This window comes from Carcharodon carcharias, chromosome 4 (assembly GCF_017639515.1).
Source record: "Carcharodon carcharias isolate sCarCar2 chromosome 4, sCarCar2.pri, whole genome shotgun sequence".
NCBI classification, from domain to species: domain Eukaryota; kingdom Metazoa; phylum Chordata; class Chondrichthyes; order Lamniformes; family Lamnidae; genus Carcharodon; species Carcharodon carcharias.
The window spans coordinates 61,502,920-61,529,563 of NC_054470.1; the positions used below are offsets into that span (position 1 = coordinate 61,502,920).

General features: G+C 41.1%; 1 protein-coding gene across 5 annotated transcripts in view; it reads left to right on the plus strand.

Annotated features, from left to right (window-relative positions):
• LOC121277367 (tudor domain-containing protein 7-like) overlaps positions 1–26,644 on the plus strand; it is a 150,207-nt gene that overhangs the window by 45,008 nt on the left and 78,555 nt on the right. For all 5 annotated transcript variants that reach the window (XM_041186749.1, XM_041186750.1, XM_041186751.1 and 2 more), the window contains exon 5: positions 23,754–23,845. In XM_041186749.1, coding sequence (XP_041042683.1) covers positions 23,754–23,845 — 92 coding nt within the window. The remainder of the gene's footprint in view (positions 1–23,753; positions 23,846–26,644) is intronic.

Here is a 26,644-nt window from a genome sequence, read left to right on the forward strand (position 1 = left end):
TAAGGAGAAGCAGCATGGATTTGTAAAAGGTGGATCATGCATGACTAACCTAATTGATTTTTTTTATGAAGTAGTAGAAGATTGGTGAAGGGATGCAATGGATGTTGTCTATATGGATTTTAAGAAAGCATTTGACCAACTACTACATAAAAGGCTGGTTAACAAAATTGAGGCTCATGGAATAGTCGTGTCAGTGCCAGCTTGGATAAAAAATTGGCGTCAGGACAGAAAAAAGTGGCCTGAATCTTGCGCTTGTCAGGCACATGCAATTGACAGGCCGAAAGTGGATGCTTCCAGCCGCAATCCGCCCCCAACTGCAAATTCACACTGGCTGGCCAATTAACTGGCAGCCAGCGTGAAACACATGCTGAGAGAGGTTCAGCGCTGCTGGGGGTTGCGGGAAAAGGGCTGTGAAAATTGAGGGTGCAGGTGGGCGCTCCTTGAAGTCTGACAGCTGCTGTGGACTTTCCTCAGGGAGTTGCAGTACTGTAAAAATGAAATCGGGTCCACCATCTGCTGCAAACTGTCAATACTGCAAATTCAAGCACCTGTTGGCAGATGACATAACACCTCATCCCTCAAATGTTGTCTTTTATTTTGTTTAACAACGGACATTTTATCCTGCCCTGGATGGAGTTTGTAGTGAACATGTGAAGGCCACCTGGCCGTTTGGCCCAACAGCTAGTGGTAAAAGCGGACAGGCCAGGTAAAATCGCTGATAATTTGCTCCTTAATAGGTTTAATTGCCCGCTAAATTGTTGCTGGACGCGCTTCCGACTCCATGCGCCTACCAACCATAATGTGTACGAGCTCGATGATGTTGAGACGCGTGCCCCACGTCTTCTCACGTGACTTCACATAATTCTGGGTCGGGTCCACATGTTCAACATAAAATTCTGGCCAGTGAGTCATCGTAACTGGTTGGTTTTCAGACTGGAGGGTGGTGGATACAGGTGTTCCACAAGGTGACTTCGATATTGAAATACAGAGTGAAATTTCAAAATTTGTTGATGATATCAAACTTGGAGGTGTGGTGAGCAGTGAGGATGATATCAATGACTATAAACGAGATATCTATCTCTGCCTTAGAAATATTCAAAGACTGTTTCCACCGCCTTTTCAGGAAGAGACTTTCAAAGACTCTCAACCCTGAGAGAAAATTTTTTGCCTCATCTCTGTTTTAAATGGGCGACCTCTTATTTTTAAACACTGGCCCCTAGTTCTTAATTCTCCATAAAAGGAAACATCCTCTCCACATCCACCCTGTCAAAACACCTCAAGATCTTGTGTGTTTCAATAAAATCGCCTCTTACTCTTCTAAACTCTGCAGATACAAGCCTAGCCTGTCCAACCTTTCCTCATAAGACAATCTGCCCATTCCAGGTATTTGTCTGGTAAACCTTCTCTAAATTGCTTCCAACGCATTTGCATCCTTCCTTAAATAAGGTGACCAGTACTTTACACAATACTCCAGATGTGGTCTCACTAATGGTATATATGACTGAAGCATAACCTCCCTACTTTTGTGTTTAATTCCCATCGCAATCAATTATAACATTTTATTAGCTTTCCTATGACTTGTTATACCTGCATACCAGCCTTCAGTGATTCATGTACTAAGACATCCAGATCCCACTGCACCTCAGAGTTCTGCATTCTTTCTCAATTTAGATAATATGCTTCACCTGTATCCTCCCTGCCAAAATGGGCAATTTCACATTTCCCACATTATACTTCATTTGCCAGATCTTTTCCCACTCATTTAACCTATCGATATCTTTTTGTTGCCTCATGTCCTGTTCACAACTTACTTTCCTACCTGTCTTTGTGTTATTAGCATATTTGGCAACCATCCCATCCATCCCTTCATCCAAGTCATTTATTTAAAGTGTAAACAGTTGAGGTCCCAGCACTGATCCCTGTGACATGCCACTCATTACATCTTGCCAACCTGAAAAAGACCCATTTATGTCTACTCTCTGCTTGTTAGCCAGTCAAATTTCTATCCAAGCCAATATGTTGCCCCCTACACCATGAGCTTTTATTTTCCGCAATAACCTTTGCACCTGGCCTGTAGCCCTGCAGCTGACAGCACTTTAGGTGCAGATCCAGATACTTTTTAAAAGAGTTTAGAGTTTATGCGTCTACCACCAACTTGGGCAGCAAATTCCAGATGCCCACTACCCTCTGCGTAAAAAAAAAAGTTCTTCCTCATATCCCCCTACACCTTCTGCCGCTTATCTTGAATCTATATCCCCTAGTTCCAGAATTCTTCACCAAGGGAAACAATTTTATCCTGTCCACTCTATCTATTTGCCTCATAATTTTGTACACCTCATTCAAGTCACCTCTCAGCCTTCTTTGTTCTAAGGAAAATAACCCCAATCTATCCAATCTCTCCTCATAACTTCACTTTTCTAATCCTGGCAACATTCTTGTAAACCCCCTCTGCACTCTCTCCACAGCATTTACGTCCTTCCTGTAATATGGTGACCAGAACTGCACACAATGCTCCAATTGTGGCCTCACCAGTGTTTTATACAATTCCAACATTGTATCCTTACTTTTATATTCTATACCTCTGCCATTGAAGGAGAGCATTCTATATGCCTTCTTTACAACCTTGTCTACTTGAACTGCTGCCTTCAGGGACCTGTGTATTTGTACGCCAAGATCTCTCATTTCATCTACCCATATTAGTATATTCCCACTTATTTTGTAATCCCTGTAACTGTTTGACCTCCCTAAATGTATGACCTCACACTTCTCTATGTTCAAATCCATCTGCCACTTACCGCCCACTCCACCAACCCATCTATATAGTTTTGGAGATTATGGCTATCCTCTACACTATCCACTCCTCGGCCAATCTTTGTGTCATCTGCAAATTTCCCAATCGTGCCCCCCACGTTCACATCCAAATTGTTAATATATAACACAAACAGCAAGGGTCCCAATACCAAGCCCTGTGGAACACTACTTGAGGCAACTTTCCAGTCGCAAGGGCATCCATCGATCATTACCCTTTGTTTCCTGTTACAAAGCCAACCTTTTGTTCAGTTTGCCACATTACCCTGAATCCCTTGGGCTTTTACTTTCCTGAACAATCTGCCAGGTGGGACCTTGTCAAATGCCTTACTAAAATCCATGTACACAACATCCACTGCACTACCTTCATCAACCCTTCTTGTCACTTCCTCAAAGAATTCAATCAAACTTGTGAGGCTAGACCTTCCTTTAACAAATCCATGCTGACCATCCCTGACTAGTCCAAGCCTTTCCGCATGACAGTTAATCCTATCTCTCAGGATCGATTCTACTAATTTTCTCACCACCGATGTATGACTAACTGGCCTATAATTGGTTGGCATTTCCTTTGATCCCTTTTTAAACAATGGAACTACGTTTGCATTTCTCCAGTCCTCTGGTACCTCTCCTATGTCTAGTGAAGGTTGGAAAATCATCCTCAGAGCATCTGCTATCTCCTCCGTGTCTCCCTTCAGCAGCCTTGGAATCAATCCATCTGGCCCTGGTGACTTATCAACTTTAAAGGATTTCAATCCTTTGAGTACTTCCTCTCTCTTTATGACTATCCCGTCCAATATCTCGCAGTGTTCCTCCTGGACTACTATATCTACATCCTCCCTTTCCTTTATAAACATGGAGACAAAATATTTATTCAAAGCCCTTCCCACAGCCTCTGCATCTACACACAAGTTTCCATCTTCATCTCTGATAGGTCCCACTTTTTCCTTAACTAACCTTTTAGCATTCATGTATTGGTAAAACATCTTCGGGTTATCTTTAACTTTACTTACTAATCATTTTTCATGCCCTCTCTTTGATTTCCTTATTTCCTTTTTTACTTCGTCCCTGCACTTCCTATATTCATCTAGGCTATCTGCAGTGCTTAGTCCTTTGTGCCTATCGTATGCTTTCTTTTTCTGTTTGATCTTCCCCTGTATTCCTCTAGACAACCAGGGGGGTCTAGATTTGGCAGTCCCACTCTTATTGTACAATTAGGATCTTGCTTTTTAGTGCTTCCCACTGGTTTTCCACTGTTTTATCCTCCAGCACTGTTGTCCAGTCCACCTTAGCTAAGTACCTTCTCATTTCTGCAAAATTTGCCTTACCCCAGTTCAAGACTTTTACTCCTGCCTTATCTCTGTCCTTTTCCATGGTAATGCTAAATCTAACTGAATTGTGATCACAGTCCCCGATATGGTCGCCAACTGTCACTTCACCCACTGCCCTTCGTTCCCCAAGACTAGGTCTAGAATTGCATCTCTTCTCGTTGGGTTTGTCACTAATTGGTTGAAAAAATTTTCCTGGACACACTGCATGAATTTTTCTCCCTCAGTTCCCCTCATATTTTTTGAATCCAGTTGATATTAGGATAGTTGAAGTCTCCTACTATTATTGTCCTCTTGTTCTTACAAGCAGAAATTTGCCTACAAATTTGTTCTTCTATCTCCTTTCACTATTTGGGGGTCTGTAGTATGTTGTGCTACCTTAAAGGACCGGTGGACATGCACACCAAGGTCCCTCTGATCCTCGGTACTTCCCAGAGTCCTACCATTCATCGTGTATTCCTGTGCCTTGTTTGCCCTGCCCAAACGCATCACCTCACACTTATCTGGATTAAATTCCATTTGCCACTTATCAGCCCATCTGACTGGAAATTAGATTAGAATCTCCCACGATTATCACCGTGCCTTTCTGACAAGCTCCCATTATTTCTTCTTTTATGCTCCATCGTACCATGTGATCACCATTAGGGAGCCTGTACATGACTCCCACAAGTGACTTCTTGCCTTTACCATTCCCCATCTCTACCCAAACCATTTTCACATCCTGGTTTCCTCAACTTAGGTCATCCCTCTTGTTTGTGCTAATACCATCATTAACTAGCAGAGCCCTCCACCTTTTCCTTGCTTCCTGACATTCCTAAATGTCCCATACCCTTTAATATTCAGGTCCCAATCCATGTCTCCTGCAGCCATGCCCCTATAGTGGTTATCAAATCATACTTATTTATTTCTATGTATGTTCTCAGTTCATCTGTTTTGTTTTTTATGCTTAGTGCATTCGGATACAGAGCCTCTAGTTTTATCCTTTTATTCTTTTTATAAACTCTAGTTTCATCTGTTGATTTACTGTTAGATTTGTACACTCTATTCCTTCCTGTCATGGTCTGTTTTTCATTTCCTGTAATAATACCTTTCTTTTTTGCCTTGTCTCTACTCTTTCATTTACCACGTTTTCCCAGATTTGTACCCTTGCTCCAACTACTTAGTTTAAAACCCTCTCTACTTCCAGCTCATGAGGATACCCAGAAAGAGTTCAGGTGTAGACTGTCCCAATGGTACACTTTTCCCAGTATTGGTGCCAGTGCCCCATGAACCAGAACCCACTTCTCCCAAACCAAGCTTTCAGCTACGCATTCAACTCCCTAACCTGATTTGTCCTGTGCCTTTTTGCATGCGGCTCAGATAATAATCCAGAGATTATGACCTTTGAGGTTCTGCTTAATTTGGTGCCAAGCTCCTCATAATGACTGTGCAGAACCTCCTCTTTTGTCCTGCCTATGTCATTGATACCAATATGGACCACCATTACTGGGTCCTTCCCCTCCCACTGCAAGTTCCTCTCCAGCCCCAAGCAGATGTCCTCAATCCTGGCACCGGACAGGCAACACAGCTGTCTCAACTTGCGCTCTTTGCAGTAGAGAATGGTGCCAATCCCTCTGACTATACTGTCCTCTACTGCCACTACATTCCTTGTAACAACCCTCGCTTGAATGGCTTCATGTACCACAGTGCCATGGCCAGTTAGTTCATCCACCTCTGCAGCCTCCACTCTCATCCAAACAAGCTGAAAAAGCCTTAAAACTGTTGGACAATTGCAAGGGCCGAGGCTCCTGCACTCCTGCCCTCTGGGTCCCCTTACCAGCCTCACTTGCAGTCACGTCCTTCTGCCCCTGTCCACTGACCAAATCAGAAGACTATCCTAAGGGGTGTGACCACTTCCTGGAATAAAGCGTCCAGGTAATTTTCCCCCTCCCTGATATGCCGCAATGTCTGCACTCGGCCTCCAGCTCAATAACTCGGAGCCAAAGTTTCTGCATTCGTACTTAATGAAGATATGTTTGTCCTGGATCACACTAGAATGAAAGGATATGTTGACACACTATGAAGAGTGGTGAAAGGAGGTTCGTGTGGAGCAAGAATGTTGACATAGATGTTAGGTTGAATGGCCTGTTTCTGTGCTGTAGACTCTGATACTGATATGGCAGAGATATATAATGAGTAATTTGCATCAGTCTTTGTTGATAGTTGAGCATCACCTTCAAAGTAAAGTTTCTCCTTTAACCATTAAGTTGGCACAGAACAAAAGGTATATTGCAGTTATTAAAAGGGTCCTGACGAGACCAACCAGAAGATTTGAGTGAATGGAGGGATTGGATAAGCAGTGATTTTATGTAAATTGAGCATGTTCTCACTGAAAAAGATATTTGAGAAGTAGTATGATTTCTGCCTTTGAAACTCTTAATGGATTAGATAGTGTAGACCATGAGAACCTCTTCTACCTTATCCAGAATTGTAGAACCAGAAGACACAGGCTGGGTTTGAAATGGGGTAAATTCAAACTAACTTGGAAAAAATAGTTCAGTGAACAAATGATCAATCTATGGAGCAGTTTCCCTAGTGAGGTGATGGAAGCATGTAGTATTTGTTCAAATGCAAGTTAGGTGGATTTCTTTCAGAAAATAACCCATAAGGTATAGCATACTTGGGAGGTACAGGTAATTTTGAATATATGGTTCTCAAAGCCATTGGCACTGTGGCTTTCTTCACATTTGACCTGAATTTGTTGTCAACTAATTGACAGAAATTGATTTTCATTGGCATGATAATAAAAGCAAAATACTGCGGATGGTGGAAATCTGAAATGCTCTTTGTGATTCATGTACCAGGGCACCCAGATCCCTCTGCCCCAGCGTTCTCTCTCAATTTAAATAATATACTGCTATTCTTTCTGCCAAATTGGAGAAGTTCACATTTTCCCACATTATACTCCAAATGTCAATTTTTTGCCCACTCACTTAATCTATCTAAATCACAGAATCATAGAACCCTTTATATGTCTTATGTCCTCTTCATAATTTGCCCTCCTACTTATCTTTGTGTTATCAGAAAATTTAGCAACCATACATTTGGTCCCTTCATCCAAATCATTTATTTAGATGGTAAATATTTGAGGCCCCAGCACCGATCCCTGTGGCACTCCACTCGTTACAGCTTTCAACCTGAAAATGAACCCATTTATCTCTACTCTCTGCTTCCTGTTAGCTAATAATGATGATATGTTACTTCCTGAACCATGAGCTCTTTTTATGCAGTAACCTTTGCTGCGGTACCTTATCAAATGCCTTTTGGAAATCCAAGTACACTAGGTTTCCCTTTATCCAAGTTGCTTGTTACTTTGGGACATTAGAAAAATGAGTAGAACAAAGGAAATAGGAGTATGCCATTCAGCCCCTGAAGCCTCCTCCACCATTCAATTAGATCATGGCTGATCTTCCATGTCAACACCATTTTGCTGCACTATCCCCCTATCCCTTCATGCCTTTACTATCTAGAAATCTGTTAATCTCTCTTGAACATACTCTACGACTGAGCCTTCACAAGGTAGAGAGTTGCAAAGATTTACCACCCTCTGGGTGAAGAAATTCCTCATCACCTTCCTAAATGGTCTACCTTTTATTCTGAGATTGTGTCTTGTGGTTCAAGGCCCAGCCAGGTGAAGCATCCTTCCTGCATCTACCTTGTTAAGCTCTGTAAGAATTTTGTATGTTTCAATGAGATTGCCTTTCATCCTTCTAAACTCTGGAGAATACAGGTCCAGTGTGCTCAATCTCTTCTCATAGGGCAATCCCAAAAAAACAGTCTGGTGAACATTCACAGCACCCCCTATATGGCAAAAATATCCTTCCTTGGATAAGGAGTCAAAACTATACACACGAGAGATGGTGGCGTACTGGTAATGTCTCTGGACTAGTAATCCAGAGACCCAAGCTAATGCTCTCAGGACATGGGTTCAAATCCCACCATGGCAGCTGATGGAATTTAAATTCGGTAATGATGAAATGGCAGAGAAACTATCTGGTTTACTAAAGTCCTTGAGGGAAGAAAATCTGCCATTCTTACCTGTTCTGGCCTACATGTGACTCCAGACCCTCAGCAAGTGGTTGACATTAATTGTCTTCTGAAATGACCTAGCAAGGTCAGTTCAAGGGCAATTAGGAATGGGCAACAAATGCTGGCCTTGCCAGTGATGGCCACATCGGCCATGAAAGAATTTTAAAAAATACTCTAGGTGCAGTCTCACCAAGGCTCCACACAATTGCAGCAAGACATCTTTACTGCTGTACTGAAATCCTCTTTCAATAAAGGCCAACATACCATTTGCCTTCCTAATTGCTTGCTGCACTTGCATGCTCACTCACTCAGCCGGTCTAAATCTCCTTGAAGCCTGTTTGCATCCTCCTCACAACTCACATCCCTACCTAGTTTCCTGTCATCAGCAAAATTGGATATAGATTGTGAGGCCTAAGCACTGATCCTTGTAGTATCTCATGAATCACAGTTTGCAATCTGAGAATGACCTGTTTATTCCTACTCTCTCTTTTCTGTCCGCTAACTTGTTCTCAATCCATGCTGGTATATTACTCCCAATCCCATGTGTTCTAATTTTTGTTTTGGTTCTCCTATGCTGAATTTTCAAAAGTTCCCAATCCTCAAGCTTACTACTTTTTTGGCAATTTTATAAGCCTCTTCCTTTGATCTAGTAAAATCTTTAACTTCAGTTGTTAGCTACAGTTAGATCACTTTTCTGTTGGGTTTTTGTGTCTCAAAGGAAAGTATATTGTAAACCGTGTATTAATTATTTAAATGCTAGCCATTGTCTGTAAACTGTCATATCTTTTAACCCTAACCTATCACAGCTAACCTACCCCTCATAGCTTCATAGTTTCCTTTGTTTAGGTTTAAGACCTGAGTTTTGGATTGAACTACTTCACTTTCAAACTTCATGTAAAATTCCGTAATATTATGGTCACTCTTCTCTAAAGGCTTCTTTACAATAAGATTATTGATTAGCCCTTTCTCAATGGACAATACAATAAGATCTAAAATAGCCAGTTCCCTGGTTGGTTTCTCAACAAACTGTTCTTGAAAACCATCTTATACACATTCCGGGAATTTGTCCTTCCACAGCATTGGTACTAATTTGGTTTACCCGATCTAAATGTAGATTGAAGTCTCCCATGGTGACTGTATTGTTCTCGTTACATGCACCTCTAATTTCCTGACTTATACTGTGCCCTACATTACCATTACTGTGGCCTATAAATAACTCCCACCAATGTTTGCTGCCATTTAGTGTTCCTTAGTTCCACCCAAACAGATTTTACATCTTGATCTTCCGACCTGAGATCGCCTCTCACTAATGTATTGATCTCATCCTTTATTAACAGTGTTACTAGACCTCTTTTTCCTTTTGGCTTATCCTTTAAGGTTGAATACCCTTGAACATTCAGTTCCCAGCCTTGGTCACCCTGCAGCCACATCTCCATAATGGCAATAAGATCATACCCGTTTACTTATATTTGTGTCGTCAATCCATCTACCTTGTTGCGAATGCTACATGCATTCAGATAGAGTGCCTTTAACTTTGTCCTTTTAACATTTTTCTGTATTTTGACCATATTTGATGCTGCCCTTTGTTTCCACTGCCTTCCAATTTCACTTAGTACTTTTCTTCCTACCATTATCAGCGTTGTTTCTCTCCTATCTGAATTCCCTCTCTGGTTCTCATCGCCTGTTAAACTAGTCTAAACCCTGCCCAACAGCAGTAGCAAATCTCCCGGCAAGAATATTGGTCCCAGTCCTGCTAAGGTGTAACCATTCCTAATGCCTTAGAGATCTAAAGCCCTCCCTCCTGTATCACCTCTCCAGCCATGTGTTCATTTGCTCTATCTTCCTATTTCTGTATTCACTAGTTAGTGGCACTGAGCGTAATCCTGCAATTACTGGCTTTGAAGTCCTGCTTTTTAATCTCCCCTTGCTCTCATCTGCTTTTAGGACCTCATCCCTGTTTCTACCTATGCTATTGGCACTAATGTGGACCATGACCTCTGACTGTTCTCCCGCCCCATAAGAATTTCCTGCAGCCGCTCAGTGGCATCCTTGACTCTGGCACCAGGGAGGCAACATACCATCCTGGAGTCTCGCCTATGGCTTGAGATATGTCTGTCTGTTCCCCGTACTATTGAATCCCCTACCACTATTGCTCTTCCACTCTTCTTCCCCTCCTCCTGTGCAGGTGAGCTACCAGTGGTGCCATGGATTTGACTGTGGCTACACTCCTCTGAAGAACCATGTCCTTCACCCAGTATCCAAAATGGAAAACTGATGAGTAAGTGCAATGGACTTGGGAGACTGCTGCACTACCTGCCTGGTCCTCCTAGACTGTCTAGTGGTTACCCATCACCTCTCTGCCAGTACACTCTTAATCTGCGGTGTGACCACCTCCCTCAACATGCTAGCTACATAGTTCTCAGTCTTGCGGATGCGCCACAGTGACTCCAGCTATTGTTTGAATTCCGAAATCCGGAGGTCAGGTTTCTGCAGCTGGTGACACTTGCTGCACATGTGGTCATCTCGGCCACAGGAATTATCCATGACTTTATACGTGCTTTTCACACGGCTGAGCTGCCCTGCCATGTCCTAACTTTATAGACTATTATAAACTGGAGACTAGAAACTTAGACCCTACTGCGCCTTAGCAGCTTTACTACTAGTGGTAAACCTTACTACTAATAATAAAGCCTTACCATTACTGCCAAATCACCTGAGTTGTGAAAAATAAATTAGCAAAATACTCACCAGCCAATCACTTACCTATTTCCCCGTGACATCACACTTTGAATTTTGCTCAGAAGGCAGCCAATCCACACTGAGCCCCTTGCTCTTCTAAACTGGTCTGCCGCTCTCTGTGCTCTTTTGATCTCAAAGTTAAGGTAGCTACTTACATGAGCAGCACCTCCCACCTCACTGCAAATTCCCTCACTCACCAAATTCCCAAGCTCTCACTCTGTGACTAGCTGCTCTTAGTGACCAGCTGCTTTCTTCGTGCTTGCGTAATTCCTCAAAAACACTCAAAATAAATTAGTCAAACATAATTTCTGTTTCACAAACCATGGCGACTACCTGATTGCTTTGTGAATTTTCCAAATATCCTGCTACTACCTCCTTAATAACAGATTCTAGCATTTTCCCAATGACAAACATTCAGCTAATTGGCCTCTCATTTTCTGCTTTCTGTCTCTCTTCTTTCTTGAATACAACGTCACATTTGCTATTTTCCAATCTGATGGGTCCTTTATAGAATCCAAGGAATTTTGGAAAATTATAACCAATGCCCCTTCCATCCCTGCAGCCACTTCTTTTAGGACTCAAGAATGAAGTCCATCAAGTCCTGCTGACTTGCCAGCCTTTATTTCTAATAGTTTTCTCAGTACCCTTTTCCTAGTGATTGTAATTGTTTGAAGTTTCTTGCTCCCATTCACCTCTTGATTTATAAGTATTTCTGCGGTTATTTGTGTCTTCTACATAGACACAAAATATCTGTTCAATCTTCATCATTCCTCCATTTTTTTATTTCCTATTATTAATGACCACATTCACTTTAGTTATTTTCCTTTTTAAATACTTGTAGAAACTCTTGCCATCAGTGTTTATATTTCCAGCTAGCTTTCTCTCATACTCTTTCTCCCTCATTTCTTCTTTTTGTCATTCTGCTGTTTTTTTAATTCTTTCCAATCTTCTCTCCTACCACAATTCTGCTAAGGTTAGTGCACTTTTTCTTTCAATTTGATATTATCTTTAACTTCCTTTGTAAGCCACAGATGGTGCATTCGTCTCCTCGTGTCTTTCTTTCTCACTGGACTGTAACTTTGCTGAGTGTTATGAAATCTCTCCTTAAATTCTGCCACAGCACCTCAACTGACCTACCCCTTAACCTAATTTCCCAGCTCACTTAGCCACCTCCATCGTCTTACACTTGTCATTGCTTTTATTTAAGTTTAACATGATTGTCTTAGACTCACCCTTCTGTCCCTCAAACTAAATGAAAAATTCATCATGTTATGATCACTGTTGCCTAGAAGCTCCTTTACTATGAGATCATTAATTAGTCCTGCCTCATTGCACACTTCCAGGTCTAGAATAGTCTACTCTCTGGCTGGCTCTAGAATGTGCTGTTCCAAGAAACTGTCCCAATAACACTCTAAGAACTCATCTTCCAGGCTACCTTTTGCCGATCTGACTCGTTTTCCTGAATTGTCTTGGTTTTTATCTTTCTGTCTGAGGGATTTACATGTCTCTAGGGAATGTCTGTGTCAAGATAATTTGTCTGGTAGCACTCCCACCCCTGAGGTTTCAGGTTCAGGTCCCACCCCAGGGTTTGAGTTCAAAAGTCATGGTTGGCACTACAATGCAATCCTGAAGGAGTGCTGCAATGCTGCAGATGTCGTCTTTCAGGTGAGAAGTTAAATTGAGGCCTTATCTGCCTGGTTGATGGATGCAAAAGACCCCATAGCACTAATTCAAAGAAGAGCAAAGACTTGTCCCTGGTGACCTGGCCAATATTTATCCCTTGATCAACATCTCAATAGTAAATTATTTGGTCATGATCACATTGCTATTTCTGGGACTTCGCTGTGTGCACTTGACTACTATGTTTACTACATTACAACAGTGACTACAATTCAAAAAGTACATAATTGGCTGTGAAGTTCTCTGAGACATCCATTGATCATGAAAAGCCCGATATAAATGCAAGTCTTTTTTCTTCCCCTTTGGACTGTATGGGACAGGTTAGATGGAGCAGTTAGCCTTTTCCTTTTTGATCATTTTTATACATTAATAATCCGCCTCTTAATGAGTGCAGCTCTAGGAGTTTTTGAAAGCATTTCCCTAGTGATGTATAAATGATAGGCGGTTTCTGCAGTCATGATTGTTTTCAAATTTCAAGTATCCAGAGGAATACTATTTAAGAAAGGTGACAGTTGGAAACCAAGAAATAATAGATCAGTTAGCCTATTGTCCTATCCTATACTTGAGGATAGATTGACTACATCTTAAAAGTTTTCAGCTGATCAGAGAGATACATAGATTTGTGTCTCGTATGTAATGCCTGATGAATCTGATTGAATTTTTTGAAGGGGTGAATAAAGTACTGGACAGGAGAATGCTATTTATCTGGACTTCCAGGAGGCTTTTGATAAAGTCCCTCATAAGAGACTAATTGAAGCTCATGGAATTGAAGGCAAGTTATTGACCTGGTTAGAGAATTGGCTGAGCGAAAGGAGAGAGATTTCCAAAAGGTGTTCAAGAAGTTACCACATATAAGGCTACTTAATAGCATAAGAGCCCATGGTGTTGGGGGTAGCATATTAGCATGGACAGAGGACTGGCTAACTAATAGAAGATAGAGAGTTGAGATACGGGGGGGCATTTTCAAGATGGCAACCTATAACTAGTGGAGAGCCACAAGGGTCAGTGCTGGAGCCACAATTACTTACAATATATATTAATGACTTGGATGAGGGAAATGAATGTACTATCGCCAAGTTTGCGGATGACACAAAAATAGGTGGGAAAGCAAGACACACGGAGTCTACAGAGGGATATAAAGTGTTAGAAGAAAAATGGAAAATGAGGTTGTGCACCTTGGCAGGAAGAATAGGGGAGCTGAATATTACATAAATGGAGAAAGACTGAAGAAAGCTGCAGCACAGGGATTTGGTCCACGTACATGAATTACAAAAAGCTAGCATACAAGTTCAGCAGGTAATAGGTAAGACAAATGGAATGTTGGCCCTTATTTCAAAGGGAATGGAGTATAAAAATAGGGAAGTCTTGCTAAAACTATACAAGGCACTTGTTAGACCACACCTGGAATACTGTGAACAGTTTTGGTCCCCTTATCTAAGGAAAGATATACTGGCATTGGAAGCAGTCCAGAGAAGATTCACTAGGTTGATCCTGGATATGGAGGGATTGTCTTATGAGGAGCGGTTGAGTAGATTGTGCCTGTAATCATTGGCGTTTAGAAGAATGAGAGGTGATCTTACTGAAACATATAAGATTCTTAGGGGGTTTGACAGGGTAGATGCTGAGAGGTTGTTTCCTCTTGTGGGAGAGTCTAGGACCAGAGGGCATAATCTCAGAGTAAGGGGTCGCCCATTTAAGACAGATGAGGAGGAATTTCTTCTCTCACAGGGTAGTCAATCTATGGAATTCTTTACCGCAGAGGATTGTAGAGGCTGGGTCATTAACCATATTCAAGGCTGAGGTAGACAGATTTTTAATCAGTAAGGGAATCAAGGGTTTTGGGGAAAAGGCAGGAAAGTGGAGTTGAGGATTATCAGATCAGCCATGATCTCATTGAATGACAAAGCAGACTTGATGGGCTGAATGGCCTACTTCTGCTCCTATGCTTTATGGTCTTATAGAGAGAGTGAGTCTAGGAATAATGGGGAGGTACTCTAATTAGCAGTTTGTGACTATTGCTGTCCCACAAGGATCTGTGTTGGGGCCTCAGCGATTGACTTGGTTGCTGGGATAGAAAACCACATATTTGCCCATGACACAAAGAGTTGGTATTATAAGCAGTGAAGATGGAAGTGTGAAATTAAAGGAATATAAATGGATTAAGTGAATGGCCAAAACTTTGACAGGCTGATTTCAATGAAGACAAATGCAATGTCATCCATTTTGGACCTAAAAAGGATAAAACAGAGTACTTTCTAAATGGTGAAAAGCTAGAATTAGTGAAGGTTCTAGTACACGGGTTATAAAATGTCATGAGCAAGTACAAAAAATAATCAGAAAGACTAATGGGATACTGGTCTTTATATCTAGAGGAATAGATTACAATGAAGAAGCTATGCTTCAGCTGGACAGAGCCATGGTTAGACCACACTTGAAGTATTGTGAGGAGTCCTGGACACCACACCTTAGGAAGGGATATATTAGCCTTGGAGGGAGTGCAGCACGGACTTATCAAATGATACTTGGACTCCATGAGTTAAATTACAAAGAGAGAATAGATAGCTAGATTTGTACTCCCTGGAATTTGAAAGGTTAAGGGGTGATTTGATTGAAGGTTTCAGAATATCCAGTAGAAAGTGAGGGTATGTTGCGATAAACTATTTCCACTGGTTGGGGAGTCTATGACTCGGAGATGTAGTCTGAAAACTAGAGCCAGGCCTATTGGGAGTAAAATTAGGAAACACTCCTTTTCATGATTGGCAATTGATGCTTCAGTCAGTTGTAAGTTTTAAAACTGAGATTGATTAATCTGTTTTAGCCAAAGACATCAAAGAATATGGGCAAAGGCAGGTATATGAAGTTGGGTTACAGATCAGCCATGATTTCTTTGCATGACAGCACAGGCCTAAAGGGTTAAATGGCTTACTCCTGTTCTTATGTTCCTATGAAAGTGGTCCATGAAATATCATGTTTTGATACCATGCAGTTTGTACTCCGGATTGAGTGCTATTTGTTTCAAGTAGAATATTTTAGATGTAAGGGAATATCCAGGATTTTTTCTTGTTCCTGTGTTGGTGGCTTGCCTGGACACAACAAATACAGGGAATGCAGCAGAGAGCAATGTATGTGTTAGGAAATACATCGAGTTATTTTCCCACCTTCAAATGAATGGATAATTAATGGCCTCTATTCGGGGCAAGCAATTTTGCGGTATTGGCGGTATCTAAGCAGTTCAATAGCTACAGAAACAGGAAAATAATCCCAGAATTGCCTCAGCTTGGGTGCTGTTATAATTTAATACATATGTTTATGCATTCATCACAATTGAGTTCCTGCTGCACACAATTCTGTTTTTGTTGGCAGCAAAAAATTGATGGACTCACTATTGAAATTAGGATCATTGGCACTGAAAACTGGTATGTAAAATCCATGCTACCAAAGCAAATATGCTGAACTCATCTGCTTGGTCAGCTTGCTTTTATTGATGCATGTTAAGTAACTGTTTTTTTGAGGGTACCATTGAATCTAATAGAAACAACAGGCTTTTTAGCACTTTACTGTAATGGAGAGGTCAGTGTACGATGATAAGCAAAGTGACCTTGCATTTAACCAGTATGATCTGACTAAATCCATTTCAATTGTTTTATAAATCCTCCTTTAGCAAAAGTTCAGCTGTAACTGCATAAATGACCCAACAGGGGTTTAACAAGATGCAAAGTAGGCATGAATCACTTTTTGGCCAAAGTTCATAAAGTACACCACCCATTTAAAAGTTTTTCACTATTGGCTAGTTAAATCTTTTTAATTAATTAGGCGGCATATTGGGGTGCAACCTTTCCAACTGTAACAATGCATTTGTTACTGTCTTCATTTGTACAATAAAGATTAGTTGATCACTGAAACTGCTGAATTAACTAAAATTATTTCCTTTTAGTTTGCCCATCTATTTCAAATCAATTTGCAGTAATGCTGTCAGTTTTTGTTTTTCAATGTTAGTATTTTTGAACAGAGCAACATAATCACATGGTTAACCTGATCAAATGCAGGTAAATATAAAAAAAAAAATGAACCAGCCTTCTCAGGTCCTCCCAGGTAAGCAGCATTCATCTTGAATAACAGGGTGTGGTTAATAATTTCGTGTGCTATCTTTCAACCTCACCTTTACATGGTGCTTCTTTGGGTTGGTATTAAATGATCATCATCTCATTTGTTATTGACAAGCCTTCTTTGATTAGATTAACTCTACATTTGCATGACTTCTGATCATTCGCAACACTTTGAAAAAGTTGTTAGCTGATACTTTATGCCTCTGAATTTGTGGTTATAGCTTAGACTAGTTTGTCCACAGCTTGCAGTCTTAATTGAGATTTTAACAGAGTTTTGTTTCTGATGGCACATTTCTCCAATGACTGGCTCTCCCTATAGCTAGTTTTTTTTTAAAAAAACTCTTCCTGTCACCTGAGACAGGAATAACAGACTTCAGGAGGCAATTATATAATTTACTTCACGTAAGAGCCAATTAGAGTATGGCTTTTGTTTTGGGAAACTAATCCATCAAATTCACTGAACTTCACTTCCCATTTTCCTTTGGGTCAGGCATGCAGACTTACTTTTACAGTATTTTTGCTCAACATGACTGAGCCAGCCATTAAGTCTTCAACTTTGTATGACCTCCTAATGGCATCACTAGTGATCTCAGCAAATTATTCAAGGTAAGTTAATGACAATTTAAATATAGGCAGGTTTTCTTTCCCTATAACCTCCATAGCCTTTTTTTTTCTTGGGATGAGGGCGTCACTAGCTATGCCGTTTGTTGCGCATTCCTAATTGTCCTTGTAAAAGTGGTGGTGAGCCACTTTCTTAAACCGTTGTAGCCCACATGGTGTACGTACGCTTGCAGTGCTGCTAGGAAGGGCGATCCCGGATTTTGACCCACTAAAGTATTGGCAATATAGTTCCAAGTGAGGATTGTGTGTGGCTTGGAGGGGAACTTGCAGGTGCTGGTGTTCCCATGCATCTGCTGCCCTTATCCTTCCAATATTTTTAGATTAAACCAGTGTTTGAAAAAAGAGTGAAGTACAACTTTTTAAAAAACAAAAAAACTACGGATGCTGGAAATCCAAAACAAAAACAGAATTACCTGGAAAAACTCAGCAGGTCTGGCAGCATCGGCGGAGAAGAAAAGAGTTGACGTTTCGAGTCCTCATGACCCTTTGACAGAACTTGGGTTCTGTCGAAGGGTCATGAGGACTCGAAACGTCAACTCTTTTCTTCTCTGCCGATGCTGCCAGACCTGCTGAGTTTTTCCAGGTAATTCTGTTTTTGTTTTACAACTTTTTAATGCCGCTATGATTTTTCCCCTGAGTTGCATGCAGTAGTGTTCCATAGGTTAGTCTTTAATTCTTGAAGAACAGTCCTGGAAGGTTTGGAATCCACTTCAACCATTTCAATCCCTTGACTGCCTCTATGTTGTGGGAATGCTTGTCTAGTATCAAATCTTGGTGGATCATAATTCCTGCAGTTCAACATCAGGAAAGCTGAAGCTATTATCTTTGGCACCTATTAAAGACTACATTCATTGTGAATGATTTTGTTACTTGGATTGAACTGGACAGTTGGAATGTAGCAGACCCAGTTCAACCCTGAGCTGATGTTTAAACCTAAAAGACTATTTAATTAGATTATCTCATCATGGTAGAGTTCTGAAACAATTAAATCATGATCTCTGGGATGTTAGTCTAGTAACATTGCCACTACACATTTGCACCGAATCTTCTTAACTTTGCCCACACGTGTTTCTACCTCAGTCCCTCTGCTGCTGAAATACATATATTTTCACTGACAGATGTGACTACACAAACATTCCATTAACTTCAGTCTATCTAAGACTGCATTTATCCTGCTTACTATCATCCCTTTCTTGCTCAACCTGGTTACCGGTTCCCAAAATGTTGCTGGATTTCTGCCTGATATATATTAAACACCTGTTGCTTATCAAGGATACCTGTTTGCAGTAACTGTTTTTCATGCCAGAAATGGGTTGGTTAAACTTTTGGCTAATCCATTATAAGTTCATTCACTAGTGGATCTATCTGAATCTATTCAAAGTAAATTCTTGGTGTACGTATATTAAAGGAGCCTGTTGATCCATCAACCTGTAACTCCTGGTCACAACCAATGACAATGGGTGAATTGTGTGAAAACTAACGCTCTGCTGTAGCTGCCATAATCCTGTCAGGTTAACCTAAAGTGAGGACACATAAGTGCTCGATCGATAGGAGATGATATCCTAGAATGTAAAGAACGACAGGGCCATATGAGTAGAAGAGCAAGAAGCAATATTTGTGTCACACAAGTGCCAAGCAATGACCTTTTCCAAAAAAAGAGAATCTAACAATCTCCCCTTGACATTCAATGGCATTACCATCTCTGAGTCACCCACTGTCAACATCCTGGGGGTTATCATTGACCAGAAACTGAACTGGACCAGCCATATAAATTATGTGGCTACAAGAGCAGGTCAGAGGCTAGGAATTCTGGGCGAATAACTCATCTTCTGACCACCATCTACAAGGTGCAAGTCAGGGGTGTGAAGGAATACTCTCCACTTGCCTAGCTGAGTGCAGCTCTAACAACACTCATGAAGCTTGATACCATCCAGGACAAAACAGCCTGCTTGATTGGCACCCCATCCACCACTTTTAAATATTCACTCCCTCCACCACTGACGCACAGTGGCAGCAGTGTGTACCATCTACTAGATGCATTGCAGCAACTCACTAAGGCTCCTTCAACAGATCCTTCCAAACCTGGACCTCCATCACCTAGAAGGGCAAGGGCAGCAAATATGGGAACACCACACTTGCAAGCTCCCCTTCAAGCCATTCATCATCCTGACTTGGAAATATATTGCTGTTCCTTCGTTGTCACTGGATCAAAATCCTGGAACTCCCTAACAGCACTGTGCTTGTACCTACACCATATAGACAGCAAGCGGTGCTTCAAAAAGATGGGTCACCAGCACCACTCAAAGCCAATTGGGCACGGGCAATAAATATTGGCCTAGCCAGTGATGTCCTCATCCTGTGAACTAATAAAAAAAAAAATCCAGGACAAAGCAGCCTACTTGATTAGCACCCCATCCACCAACTTAAACATTCTCTCCCTGCACCACCGACGCACAGTGGCAGCAGTGTGCACCTTCTGCAAAATGCACTGTAGCAACTCACTAAGTGCCTTCCAACCGACCTCTACCATATAAAAGGACATGGGCAGCAGATGCATGGGAACACCACCACCTGCAAGTTCCCCTCTAAGCTACACACGTTTCCTTCACTGCTGGATTGAAATCCTGGAACTCCCTAACAGGACTGCGGGTGTACCTGCTGCACATGGACTGCAGTAGCTCAAGAAGGCAGCTCACCACCGCCTTCTCGGACAATTAGGGATAGGCAGCAAATGCTGGCTGAGCCAGCAATGCTCACACCATGAAGGAATTTTAAAAATAAATCCAATGGGGGGATTAGTGCCAGAGAGGTTGTGGCAGGCTGTTTGTGAAAACAGGCACAGACTGCTATCAATTTCCAAACTCCTGTAACAATGAGTAGCTTTCCAATGCAGCTGATTTTCCCCACACTGCAGTCAAACATTGGTCCACAATATGGGAATGGAAGATTTTTAGTTAGTTTATCCTTGGGATGATGCATACAAGGCTGGTATGTATTGCCCATCCCTAATCTCTATGGGAGTGGCTTGATAGAAATGAGCAGCTTACTTGGCCACTTGAGAGGGCAGCAGAGTCAACTCTGTTTGTCTGGGATTTGAGTCCAGATGAGGAAAGCAGGCTTCCTTCCCTCAGGGACATGAGTAAATTAGTTGGGCTTTTATGACAATTTTAAGAAATAGGAGGATGAGTAGGCCAACTGGCCCTTCGATACTGCTCTGCCATTCAATAAGATCATGGCTAGTCTTCTACCTCAACTACATCCTTCTGCACTATCTTTATATCCCTTAATTCCCTAAGTACCCAAAAATCTGTCGATCTCTGTTTGAATATACTCAACAACTGGGCATCCACCGCTCCATGGAATAGAGAATTCACAATGCTGTGACTGAAAAATTTATCCTCATCCCAGTCCTGAGTGGCCATCCCTAAATCAAAGCCTGTGAGCCCAAGTCCTAGACTCGCCAGCCAGGGAGAACATCCTCCCAGCATCTCTCCAGTCAAGCCCCTGAAAAATGATATATCTTTCAATTAGATCACCTCTTAGGCTCCTAAATTCTAGGGAATATAGGGTTAGTTTATTCCATATTTCCCCATAGGTCAATATCCTTCTCCTGCTCCCATCCCAGGAATCCACCCAGTGAACCCTTGCACACCGTCTAAGGCAAGTATATCACTCTTCAGGGAAGGAGACCATTACTGAACATAGTACTCAGAGTGTGGTCTTACTAAAATCTAGAATAGTGGTAAAGATATCTTTATTCTTTGATTCAAATCCCTTTGTAATAAAGGCCAACATTACCATTTGGCTTCTTAATTGTTTGTTGCACCTGCATGTTAACTGTAATTCGTGTAAAAGACATCCAGGTCCCTCTGAATAACGCTTCTCAGTATCTCACCATTTAAAAGATATCTTGCTTTTCTATTCTCCCTTTCAAAGTGGCTAATTCCACTTCTTCCCCTGCCTTGTATTCCTTTCCAGCCTCTTTGTTCCTCCCCACAGCTTAATTTCCCACCTAACTTTGGACAGTCAACAAACTTTGATGCTTTTTATTTGATCCCCACATTTCGATAATTGATATAAATGGTAAATAGCTGAGGCCCAAGCACTGATTCTTGCAGTACCCTGCTGGTTATAGTCTGCCAACCCAAAAATGTTGCTTTTATTTGTGCTTTTCTATGCCTGTTAACCAATCTTCAATTCATGCTAGTATTAAGATACTAGACCCCTTGAGAGGGCAGCAGAATCAACTATGTTTGTCTGGGATTCGAGTCCAGAGGAGGAAGGTAGGCTTCCTTCCCTCAGGACTTAACCCCATGAGTCCGAATTTTATGCATTAACCTTGTGAGACACCTTACTGAATACTTTACGAAATTCCAAATATACTGCATCTACTGGTCCTGCCTTATCCACCCTCCTAGTTACATCCTCAAAAGCTGTTAACAGATTTCTGAGGCACAATTTCACTTTCTTAAATCAAGTGTTGACTTTGCTCAGTCATATGGTTTTCTAATTGCCCTGACCCTACCATGCCCTTAATAAATTCTTGCTTTCTCCCTACTACTGATGTCAGGCTTGCTAGCCTTTAGTTCCCTGTTTTCTCTCTCCTTCATATTGATAATGGAGTTACATTTGCTACCTTCCAATCCTTGCAGGCTTTTCAAGAATCTAGGGAATGCATTCACTATCTCTGTAGTTACCTGTTTTAAAATCCGAGGATGCAGGCAACAGATGCAGGAGATTTGTCAACTTATCCTAATTTCTCCAATACCATTTCTTTACAAATTCCTTCAAGTTCCTTACTTCCCCCTACCATTCCCCACTATTTCCAGAATGATTCTTGTGTCTTCTACCATGAAGACCAAAACAAAGTATTTATTTAGTTTCTGCAATTTCCTGTTTAATCCAATCTAAAAGCTTCATATCAGCTTTCATTTCCAGATTCTTAAAACTGAATTTCACTGAAACTGCCATTGAGGATCTTGAACTCTCATTCTCTGAAAAATGGTTATGTTTGTCTCTTCGATGAATCTCTTATCTACAATAGTGTGCGTGGTGACATAACATTCTGATGTGGTTCCTGCATCTAGTATTTTAACGTCCTTAGTTGAAATACAAGTCAACTGATATCTACCTGTATCTCCTGTTTGGTACTGTGGTTTAGGTTGCCTGTGACCCCTGGCTTTTTTACAATACCGTTAGCCAGGAGAAGTGCTCAGCAAGTACTCCTATGTTTTGAAGATACAAGTGGCTATCTCTGTTTATGCCCAATACCGTAGTGTATGCATATAGGGACAGGGGTAAACCATCTAGCCCCTGGATCCTGTTTCAGTGAGATCATGGCTGAGTCCTCTAAGCTGCACAGATGCATGGCTACACAGCAATTGGGGAAGGTGCCATACAGGAAATGGACAGGCAACACTTCCTTAAAGATGCACACATGCACGGCACAAATCAGTCTTCAAGAGACCTCAGTGCAACAAGCTGTCTGTGCACAGCAAACAGAAGTTAGCGGGAACATTGTCTGTAACCATTCTCCATATAGTCTACCTGTCTTTGCCCATATCCCTTGATACCTTTGTTTATCAAAAATCTTTGTCTCAGTGGTGCTGTTTCAACTGGATTACTCAGTTTCTTTGTGTAGGAAATGCAAAGATTAGTATTGGTTTATGAGGATGAACTGCATTCCTCAGTATTGCTCTTGTGCAAATATTGTGTAAAGCATGTGATGTCATCAGCATAATTTGCTTTGTGAATGTGATTTCTAACTCTGAGGAAAGTTTACATATTCTATGCAGTAAGGTTGCGTTACATGAAAAAGCAACTATAGAAGGGAGGACATTTTGTGCTTTTAGACATACCCACATCAGCTTCTATGGGGAATTCTGGAATTTCAAGCCAAACAATCCTACAGTTGCAGCTTTGCTTGCTTGTATTTGCATAACTTTGGAAGAAATGGGATTCAAAGAATGAGCCAGAGTCAGAAAAATTACAATATTGGTTCCCTTTTATAATTAGTGGCACCTCAATTAGTAAAATCTGCCTTTTAATTTATTTGGCCGTTATATCCGAAATGTCCATTATTCCTGGATTGGCTGGCTTGAGAGGCTCATTTAAAATCTTGATCTATGATCTGCAATGATTAGATCTATAATTTGCTAGATGTGTAAATCACTTTGAAATGCTGAGAAAGTGTCAACGTTCCAGTGGATCCATACATTTTCATGTGGTGTTTTAAGTTAGAGCCTGGATACTCACCCTCTCCAAAGCTACCAAAAGCATCAAGCATATCCAAATTGTCCTTTTTATTCTTGTATCATTTTCATTGAAAAAAGACCTGTGGTGTAAAAGTAGATTACTAATTAAGATTTCCAATCTTCGTATAATTTTGCATGTTTTGGTTTTATAGATCTGAAAAAAGGCCCACTATGACATTTCCTCCAAGATTTCAAAAAGAACTTCAGGTGCATTTAGCCAAAAATACTCCAAATGAACATAATGGTATGTAGATAGCTTTATCTTGTGCATGGTGTAACTCATGTACATAAATATTAATGTAACAGTTTTTATGTCAATGTAGATTGTTCATGGAAACTTGCCTTATTTATAATTGGAATCTGTATGGAAACAATTATGCCAACATTTTATAATGTAAGTACTGTATAAAAATTATGCCATCATGATTTATTGAATCACAGTTTCTGGAAAAAAAAATCACCTGCAGTCTTTCTTGTTAACTATAATTTCTAATGTCTAAATTAAAGTCTTTATAAATGACAATGCACATTTCGTAACTTTATTGAATTATTTTGTCTTTCAATAACTACATTAAAGTCTTTACTCCGAGGCCTCGGACTGGGCTTCAACTTGATATTTTCACACAAAGCCATAACTGTTAGTTGGAATAAAAACAAAAGGTGCTGGAAAAACTCAGCAGGTCTGGCAGAATCTGTGGAGAGAGAAACAGAGTTAATGTTTCGAGCCCAAAATGACTCTTATAACTGACTGCTTTAACTGTTAGTTGAAGACATGTGCAGTGTGCAGAATTTTCCAGAGTACATCAATAACATTAAGCTAGTCCAATAATAGAATACTCCTCTCTTCCAAAATTATTTCAAATATATTTGTACGTATATGTCTACTAAGTTGATCTGTGAAATTGCACATGGATCGTCTAGACTAATTAAATTTTTCAGGTCCAGGTTAATGGATGAGGTGGATAATAGGACCAGTGTGGTGAAAGGGGTGGAAACAGAGTGGATGACAAGAAGCAAAGAGGAAACAGAGATGGGGAGAGATAAGACAGTAGGAGACAGGTTAGAGAAGAGAAGAAGAACATCAATTGAGAGGGCACTGCCAAGAAAGAGATCAGATGGAGGTGAATTCAAAAGGAGGGAAGGGGAATTGTAAAGTGCCTTGAAATCCCAGAACCTTGCTCTTGCCTCTGAGTCAGAAGGTTCTTGGTTCAAGTTCCATCCTGAGACTTGAGCACAAAAATCAGTACTGGCACGTTAGTGCAATACTGAGGGAGGGCTGCATTGTCCGAGGTACAAATGTTAAATCCAAGCCCAGTCTGTCCCTTGGATGTATGTGAAAGATCCCATGGCACTACTTTGAAGATAATTGGTCCCCAGTGTGGTGGACAATATTTATCTCTCAAACAAAGTCACTGATGCAAATTACCTAGTCATTGTCACATTGCTGTTTGAGAGACCTTTCTGTGCTATCATGGATACATGGGTAACAATGCTAAATGTCCTATTTTTCTGTCAGGGAGTATTGAGAGATGTACATGAGTAACATGTTAGCTACGGCTCTCCATGGTGATGCAACTTTCCAAAATGTTAAAAACTATTGCTAATGTAATGAGCGAGGTGCAGGACTGATGCTTTACTCTCACCATTAGCACCTTTTTTGTTGCCAATAAAACCTTCACTTTCTCCCGTCCTGGCCATTTCCTTTGGTATGGCCCTCGTCTGCTGTCCAAGTACAAAAGGCATAAGTACAATGGTTAACTATTCATTGTCAGATCTGGCTGGACTACATGAAGCGTGATTGGGCCTCCTTCTGGTCACCTCAAACAGCCCATTACTCCAAGATTAACCCTGGCTTCTTTTCTCCACTGCCAACATCTCCTTAAATATCTGCCATGCATCTCAAACAAATATGAGGAACTCATAGAAGACTTTTTCACTGAGATTGAGATTATCTGCTCACCTGTCTTTGCTTCCTTCTTCCCACTTGCCTACCAAGCCAAACCTACATCCAGACTCACCCACTGTACCAATTATGTTACCTTGTTTCTTTTGTTGTTTCCCCTCATGCCCTCACTGAGTCATTCTGCTTCTTTGACTCCAACTTTCTTTTCTGGTTATCATGTCTTCTGGCATTATAAATTGTTTCTCTGCTGAGGTTCACTCTTCCTCTCTTCCACTGAGCTATCAGCATCCTCCCTCCAAAATAGCCTCTATCCTTGAAAATTACCATCACCTGTTCAAGCTTCCTTTCCTCTCCTGTGATAATGGTGGTGTTGTCCCTTCTCTACCTTCTTGACCTATCAGCAGCTTTTGATAAAATCAACTGTAATTAGCTGTCCACATCATCACTTTTGTACTATCCAGCTCAATGGAACTGTCCTCTTTGGTCCAGTCTTATCACCAAAGCATGTTCATTTATTAGCTTCTCTTCCTGTCTTAAATCGTTATCTCTAGAGTCCCCCCAAAAATTTATACTTTAACTCCTCCTCTTCCTCATCTACATGTTGCCCTTGACAAAGTCCGTTTGGTCCGTTTAACATAGTAAAGCATCTCAAAATGCATCATGGCAACATTGCCAAACAAAATTTGACACCAAGCCTCATAATGAGATATTGGTTTAGGTGTGGCCAAAAGCTTGGTAAAAGAGGAGTTGTAAAGAGTGTCTTGGAGGAGAAGGGAGAGTTAGTGAGGTGATGGGGCTTAGAGGGAGGAATTCCAGATCTGAGTTTCCAAGCAACTAAAGGCACAGCTGCCGGTGGTGGAGTGCTTAAAATCATCTTCTATCCAAGAGGCCAGAGTTGGAAGAGTGCAGAGATCTCGGTTGTATGGCTGAAGGAGTTTACAGATCTCGGCAGTTGCCAGACCATGGAGGGATTTGAAAGAATATTTAAAAATGGATTTGTTGTCAGCCCTTGAGCCAGCAAACTTACCAACAAAGGTCAAGTGAATGGGACTTGATGTGGACAGCAGATATTTGGATGAGCTCAAGTTTATGAAAGGTGCAAGGCAGAAGAGCCTTGCTCTTGCAGGAGGTCATTGTAAC